Genomic DNA, 15,009 nt, shown 5'->3' on the forward strand with positions numbered 1-15,009 from the left:
GTTGTGATAACATGTTCATATGCTCACTTGGAATAAGCAGGAATCCAGAAATTAACAGATTCACAATAAACTTCATGTGCAATTGATTTTATCATTTTAGGACACCATTTTAAGACCACAATTTGAGACATGCTATATTTTCCAAAAAAAGCAAGAGGTCACACAGAAGTCATTATAATTTAGGTTTACTGTTTCTTAATTTTTTTATTGGCGAAGATTTCATCATGTGTGATTTGTTTGAGAAGTTATAACTGACATGTGAGATAAGTTGCATTTTTGCTATATGCACTGAAATTCTCAAACTTACCAATTGAAATTGGGTATTTCCTCATGGGTTATTGTTACTCTAATAACTGATGTGTGTAATGGCCTGTGAAAACAAAACACTAGCTGACTAGCATTTGTGTCATTTTAATTACATGATTAGCTCAAAAATCTGTAATCAAATCAAGAGCATCTCGTAACAGGAACAATTCTGTATTTTTGAGCAAGCTCTTCTAAATGGTCAATACAAATGTTTTTCTGTTTTACAATCTCTAACTGCCTAATGTATATCATTTTAATTTACACTACTAGCATCTAATCTACTCCCATCTTCTTGGCAACTCCTCGCTCATCATAAAAATTCCCATTGCTGCAGTATAAGTTGAACATTAGATACATTTTTACAGCCCAAATGAAGAAGGAATTTTCGTCTGTTCCAGATTTAATTTAGTGGCTGAATAACGTGTTAAGTTAGATGTTGATGTCTGCTGTGTGGTACCTAATTGATCAAGATAACTTTTTAAAATGACAGTTTCAGAAAATAGCAACAATGTATTACAGAATAGTGTAGTGTGGGTTTGAATCTATCATTTCTTCACACAGCGAGTTTCCAACATTAATAAATTGCTGGGACAGTTAAAGAGCACAGTTGATGTTGTTAAGGGTACACATTCACCATGAATTGTATGTAGAATGCACTTGCAGAACTTTAGAAGCAGGGTTCCTGATTATCCCTCTGTTTGAATGAAGGATCTTTCAAGAGTGGGACAGGATGATACATTGACCTTCCTAATGTTGGTGCAGACCATCGAAGGATGCGACTGGACGTGTAGCCTATAAGATAAAACCATTCGGCCCATCGAGTCTGCCCACCATTCAATCATGACTCATACATTTCTCAACCCCATTTCCCTGCCTTCTCCCTATAACCTTTGATCCACATGTTAATCAAGAAGCGATCTATCTTTATCTTAAATATACTCAATGATTTGGCCTCCACTGCCTTCTGTCGCAATGAGTTCCATATGTTCACCACCCTCTGGGTCAAGAAATACTCCCTCATCTCAGCTGTAAAGGGTCGTCCTTTCATCCTGAGGACACGCCCTTGGGTCCTGGTCTCTCCTAGTAGAAACATCTTCTCCACGTCCACTCTATCCAGGCCCCTCAGTATTCTAGAAGAAAAGGTGAGGACTGCAAATGCTGGAGATCAGAGTTGAAAAGTATGGTGCTGGAAAAGCACAGCAGGTCAGGCAGCATCCGAGGAGCAGGAGAGTTGACCTTTCGGGTATAAGCCCTTCATCAGGAATGTCATTCCTGATTAAGGGCTTGTACCCGAAACATTGACTCTCTTGCCCCTCAGTATTCTGTAAGTTACATTGAGATCCAACTTCTTCCTTCTAAACTTCATTTAGTACAGACCCTGAATCCTCATATGACAAGTCCTTTATCCCTGCGATCATTCATGTGGACCTCCTCTGGACCCCTTCCAATACCAGCACGTTGTTCCTTAGATATGGGGCAAAACTGCTCACAATACTCCAAAAGTGATCTGACTTGAGCCTTTTATAGCCTCAACAGCACATCTCTGCTCTTGTATTCTAGCCGTCTTGAAATGAATGCTAACATTGCATCTGCCTTCCTAACTGCCAATTGAACCTGCAAGTTAACCATCCTGAACTAGGACTCCCAAGACCCTTTGTGCTTCAAATTTTCAAAGCCTTTCCCCATTTGAAAATAGTCCATGGTTGTATTCTTTCAACCAAAGTGTATAATATCATATTTCACCACATTGTATTCATCTTCCACTTCTTTCCCCAATGTCCTAGACTGTCTAAATTTTTTTGCAGCCTCCCTGCCTTCTCAACACTACCTGTCCCTCCACTTATCTTTGTGTCATCTGGAAACTTAGCAACAATGCCCTCATTGTGTCCAGATCATTAATGTATAATGTGAATATTTGTGGTCCCAACATGGACCCCTGCAGAACTCCGCTAGTCACTGGCTGCCATCCTGAAATTGATCCCATTATCTGCTAGTCAGCCAATCCTCTATCCATGCTAGGATCTTGCCATAACCCCATGGTTCTTATTTTATTTAGCAGCCTCCTGTTCCGGCACTTTGTGAATAGCCTTCTGGAAATCCAAACAGATCGCATCCACTGGCTCTATTTTGTTTCACTTACTCATTATCTCCACAAAGAATTCTAACAGATTTGTCAAGCATGCCCTCCCCTTAACTAAGCTGTGTAGACTCAGCCCTATTTTATCATACACTTTCAAGTACTCTGCAATCTCGTTCTTAATAATGGACTCAAAATTGTATTTGCCATTTGCCATTTTCTAGTCCTCTGGGATCCTCCTTGACTCCAGTAATTCCGAAAAGATCACCACTCATGCCTCCTCAATCTCCTCAGCTATCTCCCTCAGAATCCTGAGGTGTACTGCATCTGCTCTGGGTGATTTATCCATCTTCTCCTTCATGAGGGCCATTACATTCAGGGTAATGGCAAATGGCAAATAAGATTTTGAGTCCATTATTAAGAACGAGATTGCATGATAAAATAGGGCTGAGTCTACACAGCTTAGTCAAGGGGAGGGGATGCTTGACAAATCTGTTAGAACTCTTTGTGGAGATAATGAGTACGTGAAACAAAATAGAGCCTGTGGATGTGACCTATTTGGATTTCCAGAAGGCTTTTCACAAGGTGCCCCCTGACTCTCTTGAAGTGCTGCTATGCGACTGGTGTCTTCCACCGTGAAAACTGATACAACTACCTAGTCAGTTCCTCTGCCATTTCTTTGTTTTGCATTGCTACTTCTCTAGTCTCATTTTCCAGCAGTCCAATGTCCACTCACGCTTCGCTCTTTATATATCTAAACAAAAACTCTTGCAATCTTCTTGTATATTATTAGCTAACTTACCCTCATGTTTCATCTTCTACTCTCTTACTGCTTTATTAGTTGTATGCTGGTTTTTAAAGGCTTTCCAATCTTCTGGCTTGACACTAATCTTCACCACATTGTATGCTTCTGTTTTGCTTTTATGCTGTCCCTGACTTCCTTTATCAGCCATAGTTACCTCATCCTCCCCTTAAAATATTTCTTCTTCCTTGGGTGAATTTCTGCTGTACCCCCAGAAACTCTTGCCATTGCCATTCCACCGCCTACACTGCTTGTATCCCATTCCAATCACCTTTTGCCAGCTTTTTCCTCATGTCTTTGTAGTTAACCTTTGTTATGTTATACAATTATAATTACATCAGACCTGTCTCTTTCAAACTGCAGGGTGAATTCTATCATATTATCGTCACTGGCACCAGAGGTTCCTTCACCTTCAGTTCCATAATCAAGTTTGCCTCATTAGACATCACCAAATCCAACATCGTCAATTCACTGGTGGGCTGTACCACAAGCTGCTCCAAACAAAACCATCTTGTAGAATTCTACGAATTCATTTTCTTGGCTACCAACCTGATTTTCCCTGAACACCTGCATGTTGAAGTCATTGTAATAGCCATCTAATGGTGATGTAATTTCTGTCCCCTGATGTTATTTTTGCCTCACATCCTGACCTCTGCATGGAGGCCTCCATAACTCACATCAGGGTCTTTTTTTGTTTACGGTTCATCAACTCTATCCACAAAGATTCTACGCCTTCCCAACCCTACATCACTTCTTGCCAGTGATTTAAGTTCATTTCTTAATAACAAGGCAATCCCGTCCCTCCTCCCATCTGCCTGTCATTTTGATAGGATTTGTCCTTGGATATTTAGTTCCCAGCCCTGAATCTCTTGCAGCCACATCTTGTACGCACAACATCATACCCGGCAATTTCAATCTGTGCTACAAACTCCATTTATCTTGTTTCATATACTGCATACATATAAATACAACACCCTCAGTACTCTATTGACCAACCTCTTTCTCATAGATTCCCTTTTTCTGCTGCCCCTCGAGTCAGATTGCACTCTGTCCTATTACTTGTTCTGAAAACTTTAATAGGTTCTCCAGAGTCTTTCCAAATTTTAACTAGTTTAAATCCCTTGTGACCTTGAATTACCTTGAGTTGTACCATCAGTTCTTCTACCATATTCTGAATCCTTCATGCATTAAGATACAAAGCCTTTAAGTTTGTTCTATTATCCTTACACATTTTTATGGTTCCTTCATACACTATAACATTCACACATTCCATCCCTTCCAATCAAGCCCATCTCTAACCAGCAAACCTACGAAGCCTTCCCCTTCAATTTTATTAGTTCCCATGGAATTGTATTCCTCCCCCTTCCTCTCCCCACCTCCCATTCTAAAGTTTAAAACCCTACCTATAGCCCTAGTTCAGCAATTCGCTAAGATTCTGATGCCAACACGATTCAGATGAAGCCCATCCCATTGGAACAGCTCCTTCCTTCCCTAGTGCTGGTGCCAATGTCCCATGAATTTAAATGCATTTGTCCCACACCAACCTTCAAGCCACGCATTTACCTGTATAATCTTGTTGACCCTGTGCATGTTAGCTCATGGCTGAGGTAGCAATCTGGAAATTATTACCTTTTTTTTCATTTTGCTTTTAAATTTAGCCCCTAGCTTCTCACATTCCCTCAGTGGAACCTCTTTCTTCTTTCTACCTATATTGTTTGTGGACCATGACAACTGGATCTTTCCCTCCCACTCCAAGTTCCTCTGCATCCCAGATGAGATATCCTGAACCCAGGCACCAGGCAAGCAACACAGCCTTCAAGATTCTTGATCCTGTCCATTGAGAATGGTGTCTATTCCATGACTATATTGTCCCCAATTACAGCTGCATTTCTTTTTTCTTCGCCTTTTGAATGGCTCCCTGTGCCACAGTCAGTTTGCTTATCCTCCTTATAGCCCTCATTCTCATCCACACAGGAAGCAAGAATCTCAAACCTGTTAGGCATGCTCAAAGGACTACTTCAGTACTACTTCCTGGATTCCTCTACCTAACTCACTCCTAGTCACACCCTCCTGTCCCTGACCACTGACCAATGTGAAGTAGTTAATCTAAGGGGTGTGTGATTGCCTCCTGAAACACAGCATCCAGGTAACTCTCTCCCTCCCTGATGTTGCAGTGTTTAAAGCTCAGACTCCAGCTCATCGACTCAGAGCCAGAGTTCCTCAAGTGACCAACACTTGCTGCATGTTGCCATGATTTTGATTTTCTTCCATCAGCTGTGAGAAGTTATTATATGCCTGTTGTTTCAGTTTAGAAACCATCTTCTTCAGAAATCAGGAAGTTTAACTGGGGAAGATCAATTTCAAACTATGAATTGGTTGACAGGGATGTGGTAGTATCAGCTGTACAAAAGTGACCCAACAAGCCTCATAATTGTATCTAATTATATCAAAGAAAATTCTGGTGCTAATAATTGCCAATAGTGTATAAACTTTCTGTTATAAGAATTTTTCATTGGATCAATGCTCTGGAAGAAAGCTAGAAATATTCATGTGAGAAAATTATGTTGCAATACTTCACGAATATTAGATCAAAAAATGTATCTTTTCAAGTTATCTACTTTTGGGGATATGGTAGCATAGCAATACTTTTAGTGGACTAGTAATTCAGTAGCCTTGGCTACTGAGAACTTAAGTTTAAATAAAAACATTAAATACCCAAATGCAATACTATGTCCATTTACAAATTTCACATGGCTCCTTATGCTTTCTATGTTCCCGTTAAACCCCCTAGCTGTTTATATGCTGTCTGCCAACTCATAATCCAACCACACCCACCATCCTTTTTTCTTCTGTATGCAAGACAACAAATGTCCACCTTGGGCATACCTCAGGAGGCATGCTGACAGAAAATAAACACATGTGTCTATTGATAATATTTTTAAAAATTAAAAAACACAGTTGCATTGATACAAAAAATATCAAAACATTGAAATTCCTTCAAATTCTTTAAGCAAACTAACATTATGTAAGTGCTTAATCCCTTATATAAACAAACTTCTTCATTCTATGCACAGTTGGAAATGCACATCAAAATGCTGACTTGATACACCTTTTGTGAAAATTGTAGTGAGGAAAATCAGTCATGCAGGACAAATTCTATAATCATTTTTTGGCAACAGGAGCTCTGAAGTACCTAGCACTTTTTTGAACTCCATGCATTTGTTTGGATAGTTCCTTGACAGCTTCGGCAGTTCCTTTACAGCTTTTTTCAGCTTTGGTCTCCCAATCATCATACCGGTCATCAGCAAAGTGATGGAAGAGGTTGTCAACAGTGAGATCAAGTCGCATTTGCTCAACAATAACCTGCTCACTGATGCCCAGTTTGGGTTCTGTCCGGGCCATTCAGCTCCTGACTTCATTACAGCTTTGGTTCAATCATTAACAAAAGAGCTGAATTCCAGCGGAGAGGCAAAAGTGAATGCCCTTGACAACAAAGCAGCATTTGATTGAGTGTGGCGTCAAGGAGCAACAGCAGAATTGGAATCAGTGGAAAACACTCCACTGGTTGGAGTCAATCCTGGCACAAAGAAAAATTGTTGTTGCTGGAGGTTGATCATCTCAGTCTCAGGACACGTCTACAGGAGCTCCTCAGGGGAGTGTCCTCATCCCAACCATCTACAGCTGCTTTATCAATGACCTTCCTCCATCATAAGGTCAGAAGTCGGCATGTTCGCTGGTGACTGCACAACATTCAGCACCATCCATGACTCCTCACATACTGAAGCGGTCCATGCCCAAATGCCACAAGAAAGGACAACACCAGGCTTGAACTGAAAAGAGGAGAAAGTGCAGATGCTGGAGATCAAAGTTGAGAGTGTGGTGCTGGAAAAGCACAGCAGGTCAGGCAGCATCTGAGGAGCAGGAGAATCGATGTTTTGGGCAAGGGCCCTTCATCAGGAATCATTAAGAGCCTAACTGTGCTTTTCCAGCACCACACTTCTGAACTGATAAGAGGCAAGTAATTTATGCGTGAGGCACATGCCAGGCAGTGACTGTCCCCTACAAGAAAGCATCTAACCATTATCCCTTGATATTCAATAACATTACCATTATGGAATCCCAACTATCAATATCTTGGGGTTTGCCATTGACAAGAAACTGAACTGGGCCAGTCATGTTAATACTGTGGACACAAGAGCAAAGATCAAAGGCTGGGTATTCTGCAGCAGGTGACGCATCTTGATATAGTTCCTCATCTATATCACACAGCAATAAATGTAATGGAATATTCACCACTTCCCTGGAAGAGGGTAGCTCCAATAACACTGAAGAACTCTGACACCATCCAGGATACTCCATTTGATTGGCACCCATCCACCATCTTCAATATTCAGCGGGTCTTAGACTTCCTGCCTGCTTCCAGCATTTTCACCAGGGTTAATTCACCCTCTATTATGGTGAAAATCTTGGACTTACTTATCCTTTTGAAGTTGCCCACTAAGCTACTCAGTTATTTCAAATGACTAAAAAGAAGATTTTAATTGGTTCTGAAACTAGCAGCAAGGCCACCTTCACAGGAGCTAGGGACGAGCAATAAATGGCAAGCCTTGCAGAATATTTAAAAAGGAGAGAATTACTTTTCTGAGAGAAAAACACAAACAAAATATTTTACTTTGCCATCAAACATCTCTATGTGTTTTACAGCCATTGAAATACTTTTTGTATTATCATCGTCATTACAATGTAGGATATGCAGGAGTCTATATGCACTGCAGATTTCTATTAATAGCAATGTAATAATGACTAGATAATCTAGTTTTCTGTGATATTGATTGAAGGATAGTTGTTACTAGGGATAACTCCCTTGCTTCTAATCATTTACATCACTCAGGCAGTCAAATGGAGCCTCAGTTTAGTGTCTCAATAAAATATAGCAGACCTAATGGTGCAGCACTCCCTCAACTCTGCCCTTAGGAGTCTGCCTTGATTTTTGTGCACAATCCCTGGAGTGGATCTTTAGTTAAGAATCTTGTAATGTGAGAGTGAGACTGTAAAGCTATTGTCTGTATCTCAGACAGCGGTAGTATTGGTAGGATGAGGAAGGCTGATCACAGCTACACTAGCCTATGTTCTCATCTAACATGCACACATACAATTTACCATTGAATCATGAGCAGAAACATTGACTTGATTTTTTTTTTAAAAAGACTATCCTGTCCTTGGTTGACCTCGTCAACCTCAGTACCATATTTATCATATGCAGGAGTTTGTCATCGTTTGCCCAGATGGAATTTTCTCAGGCCCGCCGATGCAGCTTTGACAGTAAGATCAGAAGGTTTTAGAATGGCTCAGTTTCAGATTAGTGGCTGATGAGTTCCCAAGTCTGGCTGATCTTGGCAGGCACAGGATAGAAATGGCAAGGCCCTCTGCCTTGACGGATAACTGCATTGCAAATTGATATCCCCAATCTGTTTATTTCAATGTTATTTTCTCAGTTGTGGATGAGCTCTCAACTAAGGCCAAAGCATGACAGGTATTTGGAGGTGATTTCCTGGAGCCCAGTCAGGGCCGGGAGCCACAAGCTTTCCTCTCCACAGTGACCCTGCAGCTGTGGCCCACGCTTAATTTTTACAGAATGGAAATGTCTCCAGGAGGTGTCTCAAGATGCCCCCTCCTATAGCAGCAGTGTTGACTTCAGGAAGGTGAAGCCACTGTCTCTCCAAGTTTACAGGCCATCTGATAGTACCAATAAGGCCTGCTCCCTCAGGAACAGGGTGACTAACCTTAGTTGGATTGTAGGCACAGAAGCAGCCAATTAGGATATTGCCTTCAAGTGCAAGGTCAGGATTCAGAAATGGTCCAAACCCACATTAATTTGAAAAGAACATGCTATTCAGTGATTATGACAGATTTGCAGGTAATGTAGTTTTTAAAATATATTTCAGAGGTTTAAGTATTATCATAGGGATGAGGATTAATCTTAGCTGAGGGGTGGGGATTGGGTAAGACTGGTGGGGATTTGGTGTTAGATGAACTAAAGAGACTTTTGCTAATTCTGCACACTTTTATTTTTTCTTTGTGCTTAGTAGATTTTGAGGTTTAGGCTTTATACCTAGAAAGAAAGTATTTGATAGGTATCAGAGAAATCTCCAGAAATATAAGCATTGGTTTTTGTCAGTGACTTGCTGATTTTTATGTTAAAGTGAGTGGTCAACCAAGTTGTGAAATATGCAGCAAAAATACAGCTTTAAGTGACAAATATGGCAGTTTCAAAAGTACTTCATTTAAAATCTGTGTATCAGTTTTCTTTTCACCAGTTTTATTAATTTATTGATGCTAGTTTTTTTTCTCTTGCAGGCACAGTACGGAAACTACCAGCAATAGGAAACAGCTGATTGCCATCTCTGAAACAGTCATGTATGCACAACATCCTTCATTGATTTTTACAGACTAAAATGAAGCATGGACTGTCATATTTCATTTTTGAGAGGTAGCTCAAAGCAGCTTCTGGATGTTGTAGAAATTTTCATTCTTTTCATGGTGAATAGTAACATTGCACTACCGATGACAAGCCAATGCGTATTAGTTTTAGACTTGGTGCTGTGAATATTGTACGTTTTAAACTGTTGCACTGTTGTACAACTGCATCTGTTTGTTAATAGGATTGCAACCTAATACTAGTGCACTTCCACCATGGAAACACAAGATGGTTGGTTTTATAAGTTATGGGTGCTCTCTAAAGCAGTGAATTGCCCTGTGGATTAACGCACCTGTGTGTTTATACTAAACTTTGCACTAAGTTTTTTTTTTCTTCCATATTAAATGCAGCAACCAAGTATCGGATAACGGTCACTAAAATTTCACTTGTGTTTTCATTAAGGTCGAATGGGAATGCAATATGTAAAGTTGCATATTGAGGAAGTATGTTGTCACCTGACCCTAAAGCATAGGTAAATTACATCCAAGTGAGGATTTAATTGTCAGAGGTAGTTGCTGTGGTGCATTTGATTTCTATAAGGGAGGCAGTCAATTCTATGTTAATTCTTAGTGCTTGTCCACAGATTGATACCCATAATTCCTCACCATTTTTTTGAACAAATGAAATGTTGGGTATGTACAACTATCACTTGAATCAGGTGAAAATGGTATAGAGATCAATACTTGGAGAGTTATATGGGCTTGATAATAATGGGGCCATCCAAAGGAAAATATGTAAGTTTTGACTAGTGGTACACTTTCACAGTTTTTTTTATTGTGCTCATAATGAGAGTGATGTGTATGTGAAATAATGTTAATAATAGAAAAGCAATTCTTTTGTTCTAATTTAGTGTCTGCAAAATGTTTCCTCAAAAATGATTTTTAAAAGTACCACCAGAAACAGTTCTATCTAATAACTTTGTATTTATGAGTGCAATTGTTACATAACTGAGTATTGAAAATATTGTATGTCATTATAAACAGATATTATCTATGAGCCCATGGTGACTTCTACTTTTAAGCTCTAAAACTAGTTCTAATGCTTACAGTCATTTTGCAGGAATTGTTCAATAGATAGGAATCAATTTTGATATACTTTATGTTTTTGTAGTTTACCTTTCTAGCAACTTGTCTTCATTCAGTAGCTGTTAGGACTTAGTACAGATCTAAGGATGGCAGTATTTTTAGATTAGAAACAAAGCCTTGTTACAGATGGTATGGTGGCCAAATGGTTACAACACTGAGTGTCTTCCATCAGAAGACCACCAGCTTGAGCTCAACTTTGAATGCTGTCTGTATGAGTACTATAATTTGCTTGCAGGCCTTTAGGCACAGTGGGCTACAGCTATTAACCAGTCCACACTAATTTGAGCAAAGGTCTACTTGTGCTTATAACAGAGAAGTGTTGGCAACAATTATAAAGAAAACTGTAAACTGGGCCATGCTATTTACCAAACTGTAGGGTTCAGGAAACCTCATGAATGTTGGAGGGGTGGGGATATATTGGGAACAGTTGGAGTACAGTTTCAGAAGTATTACAATAAATGTGTTACATTTACATTCATTACTGATTACCAGTTTAACCAGAAAAGTGTGTTCTTGTTCTAAACATTGTTCAGGAAAAGATTCTAAAACACACAGTCCAAAGTCAACCATTTTGTGTAAATATTAAAAACATTCCAGAGTGCACCAGCTTGTCCAATGTGGGAATGTAAGGACACGTAATTTATTGAGCACTGATGGTTATACAGTTTGCTGTAAGATTTGTATTTGTGTACAATCACATGAACATTTTGCATTTCATTTGCCAATTTTCTTTTGGGTTTTGCTGTTAAACAGCCAAATAGCTAAAATACAGATTGTACTGTGACAATCATCTGCTTGTTTTCAAGAAACAAAAAACTTGAGATTTTAGTATTCTGAATTTTTCGATGAAACTTGTTGTAATGTTATATGTTAAGTCTTATCTTCTCATCATTACTCAACATTTAGTGTTTTTAGATAAATGTGTGTGCATCTCTATTAATGGAGGCAACTGCTGTTTGAATTTAGTGACAAAAAGAGGTTGAAGTTGTTGTAAGTACAAGTGAGTTGAATTGTCTTGCCTGTACTAGACATTTTATGTTGCTACTTAAAAGTTGTTACATTCTAATTTTAAAAGGAATCTAATAAATCACTGAGTTAATTCTATTTTTAATGTGCTGTTCACATGCAAACATCCATCAAATAGGTTTGTTTGCATTATCCTTCTTTGCAAAACAAGGCACCTGTCAATAGTGACTCAAAATTATGAAGTGGTAATTGGCTAGCTTTCTATACGGCGGTGAGGCTTGAAAAACTCTGCAGAAAGCAAGGAATTGGAGTGGATAATTATTAATTTTAATGGTAGTTTTATATTACACCAGTTAACGTCTTGAATGCATGTCATGATTCAAGGATAACCGTTTTGTGCGTAGCAGACTAGATATTCCAGGCTGCAGTGGTAAACATTCACAGTATTTACCCAATACTCCAAAAGATGCTAATTCTGAAATATGTTTGTTCTTGATATGTTCTTAACTAACCTGTGCCAAGAAATCCTTTTGGTTTTGTTGAGTGATGTTTATGGTTCCAAAATGACAAATCCTGAAATTGAATCATATCACTCAAGCAATTTGACCAGTGCCAGGAAAAACTGCTAGTTTGTCATTTAAAAAATCTGACTGCTTCATTAATGTACTTCATTCAAGGGAAGCTTTAACCCCTATCTGTGGCTATTCCATATGATTGACTCACAAAACCTCAGAACAACTAAGGGTGAGCAATAACTACTGCTTTTCCAAAGTTACCCTCTTCCAGAGGCTAAATAAAAACATAATTAACAAGGTCAAGCATTCTAAACAGTGGATATTTGTATAATCTCCACTTAAATATGAAAAAAAATCAACATTTTATGGTGTGGGGAAATGTACAATTATTTTCTGAAACAAATGATGCCCTGAGAAATCTAATGGTCTCTCTTTCATTTTGCAGAATAGAATGTTGCAATGCCTTTGGTGGTGAATCACTTGTTCATTGCACAACAGGTCTCTGTTATCACTCACATCCTGACAGAAAGTGTTTGAAAAGTTTATTATCTATCTTCAAAATATAATTGTACATAATCTTGTGGTACAGTGAGTTCATTCTAATTAATTCCAAGTACGAACTATGGCTGCCGTGTTCTTCTCTCTAATAAAAGTTCACCTCCATAACTCGTTGTTTACAATTTCAATTCTTAAATCCCAGAATCATTCTTATTGCTCCTCTTGAAACTTTTTTTTCATTTTACAGACATGGTACTGTATACTGCACACATTCCATATATGGCCTTGCCTAAGATCTGTACAAAGTTGGAGTTCCTTGTTTTGAGATATATGTGTGCATCTCAGTACTTGGTTAGCCTTGAAGATGAAATTGAACAAAAGAAATTTGCTAAATAAATTCTGCTGTATAAGGTTACTCTTACAATTGTAAATTGGCATAGATGAGGTCTGTGTATTAATATAGCATGTGTGCAAGCTGCCTTCCATAAAGAAATTATGGCTACCATGATAAAAATAAATACTATACCTTAACAATATAAAATTGTAAAATGTCAATGTATAAAATACTGTCACACCTTGATCATGCCAAAACATTTGTTTGTAGTAATGTAGATTTGAGTTTGCAATAAAATTATTTAGAAAATTTATGTTTGTACATTCAGTTGGATTTGGGGGTATCACCGATCTACTTTTGATCTGCACAGTTTGTTTTTTGAATTATCTTTTGGAAATCCATGGTCTTGGGTTTTTGGCATCTGAAGAATTAATGCCAGCTTGAGTGATTGATAAATTAGAAACATGTCAACAGCAAATGCAATTATTAATATATGAATTGGCAAGCAAGTTTGGGAATTGGGCGATACATTTTGAGGTAAGAACCTTGAAAGGTTGTGGTGGATTTTTCTAAATTAATTCATAGGATGTGAACCTTCGGGCAACGTTTGTTGCTCATCTCTAACTCCCTTGAGAAGCTGGTCATAAGCATCCTTCTTGAGCAGTTGCATTCCAGCTGCTTTAGGTACATCTATGCCATTCCACTGTTTTCCACACAGGAATGATAAGTTATCCTCACCCTTGCTCTTATTTTTAAGAACTTACTGGATCAGTACACTTACTTGACTTAACTAATAAAAACAATCATAGAATCACACAGCCTGGAAACAAACCCTTCGGTTCAACATATACATGCTGACCAGGTATCCTAAACTGAACCACTTCCATTTGGCTCTGTTATGGACCAGGCCAGACCCCCCCCAAAATATTTTAAGAAGGTAGCCCAGACCTTAATTTTTTTCTTAATTTAAAGGTTGATGTGAAGTGGGTGTTCCAGGTGTGAAGCAACTGGTCAAACCTAAAGCGAAACAAAATTTATTAAAACACAACAGTTGAAACATGAACAAAAGAAAGTGGAATTTAGAGTAACTTAGCTATTGGAAAACTTAACTGACCCAATACAGTAACTTGACTAATTAACTGTTCCATTACAGTAACATTCCAAAAACACACCCCTTGGCAAAAAGGTAAATTCAAACACAGATTCTTACAGGCAGGAGGGAACAACATCCAGAGAGTGATCTCAGAGAAAGTCAGAGGAATTCTTTACTGAAGCTTACAACTCTTCTGGACTCACATATGTTGTGATTGCAACAGCTAAATAAAAAACTAGGAAGCCTGAATTGGGAAAACTGCCCACTCCCCTTTCATTATTAAACTGTTTTATAAAAAAAAAACCAAAGGCCTCTTAAGCCTAGACTCTTCAGCATTTCTGTCTTTACAACATCTCTTTAAAAAGTTATTTTGTCCTTGTTTTTTTTTTAAGTGACAGCATTGTCACACCAGCATTTGGCCATATTCCTCTCAACCTTACCTTTTCATGTATCTAATCAAGTGGTTTTTAAATGTTATAATTGTACCCACCTCTCCAATTTCCACTGGCAGCTCATTTCATACATGCATCTCTTTTAAATCTTTCCCTTCTCACTTTAGACTTATGCTGTTTAGTTTTGGCATCCCTTAGCGTTGGAAAAAGAACTTGGCTATTCACCTTATCGATGCCCCTCATGATTTTATACATCTCTACAAGGTCATCCCTCAATCTCTAATGCTCCAGGGGAAAAAAGTCCCAGCCTATCCAGCCTCTCATTATTGATAGTATCTTTAATTAAACACCTATTTTCACATTTTAAACAATTCAAATTCCTCCAATTTCACCTTGAATAATGAATAAGATAATAAGAAGTAAGGTAATAAATTCACCTTGTGATTTAGAACCCTCAATGTAA

General features: G+C 38.5%; 1 protein-coding gene across 4 annotated transcripts in view; it reads left to right on the top strand.

Annotated features, from left to right (window-relative positions):
• LOC122560216 (calcium-responsive transactivator-like) overlaps positions 1-13,372 on the top strand; it is a 122,554-nt gene extending 109,182 nt beyond the window's left edge. For 3 of the 4 annotated variants that reach the window (XM_043710641.2, XM_043710640.2, XM_043710643.2), the window contains one exon: positions 9,543-13,372. In XM_043710641.2, the coding sequence (XP_043566576.1) occupies positions 9,543-9,580 (38 nt within the window). In that variant the 3' untranslated portion in view covers positions 9,581-13,372. The remainder of the gene's footprint in view (positions 1-9,542) is intronic. The other variant, XR_015759534.1, reaches the window with a different exon arrangement.
• Positions 13,373-15,009: the final 1,637 nt, after the last annotated feature.

The sequence above is a fragment of the Chiloscyllium plagiosum genome, unplaced genomic scaffold (genome assembly GCF_037043375.1).
Source record: "Chiloscyllium plagiosum isolate Xiang-an unplaced genomic scaffold, Cpla_swu_hap1 HiC_scaffold_15, whole genome shotgun sequence".
Lineage (NCBI taxonomy): Eukaryota > Metazoa > Chordata > Chondrichthyes > Orectolobiformes > Hemiscylliidae > Chiloscyllium > Chiloscyllium plagiosum.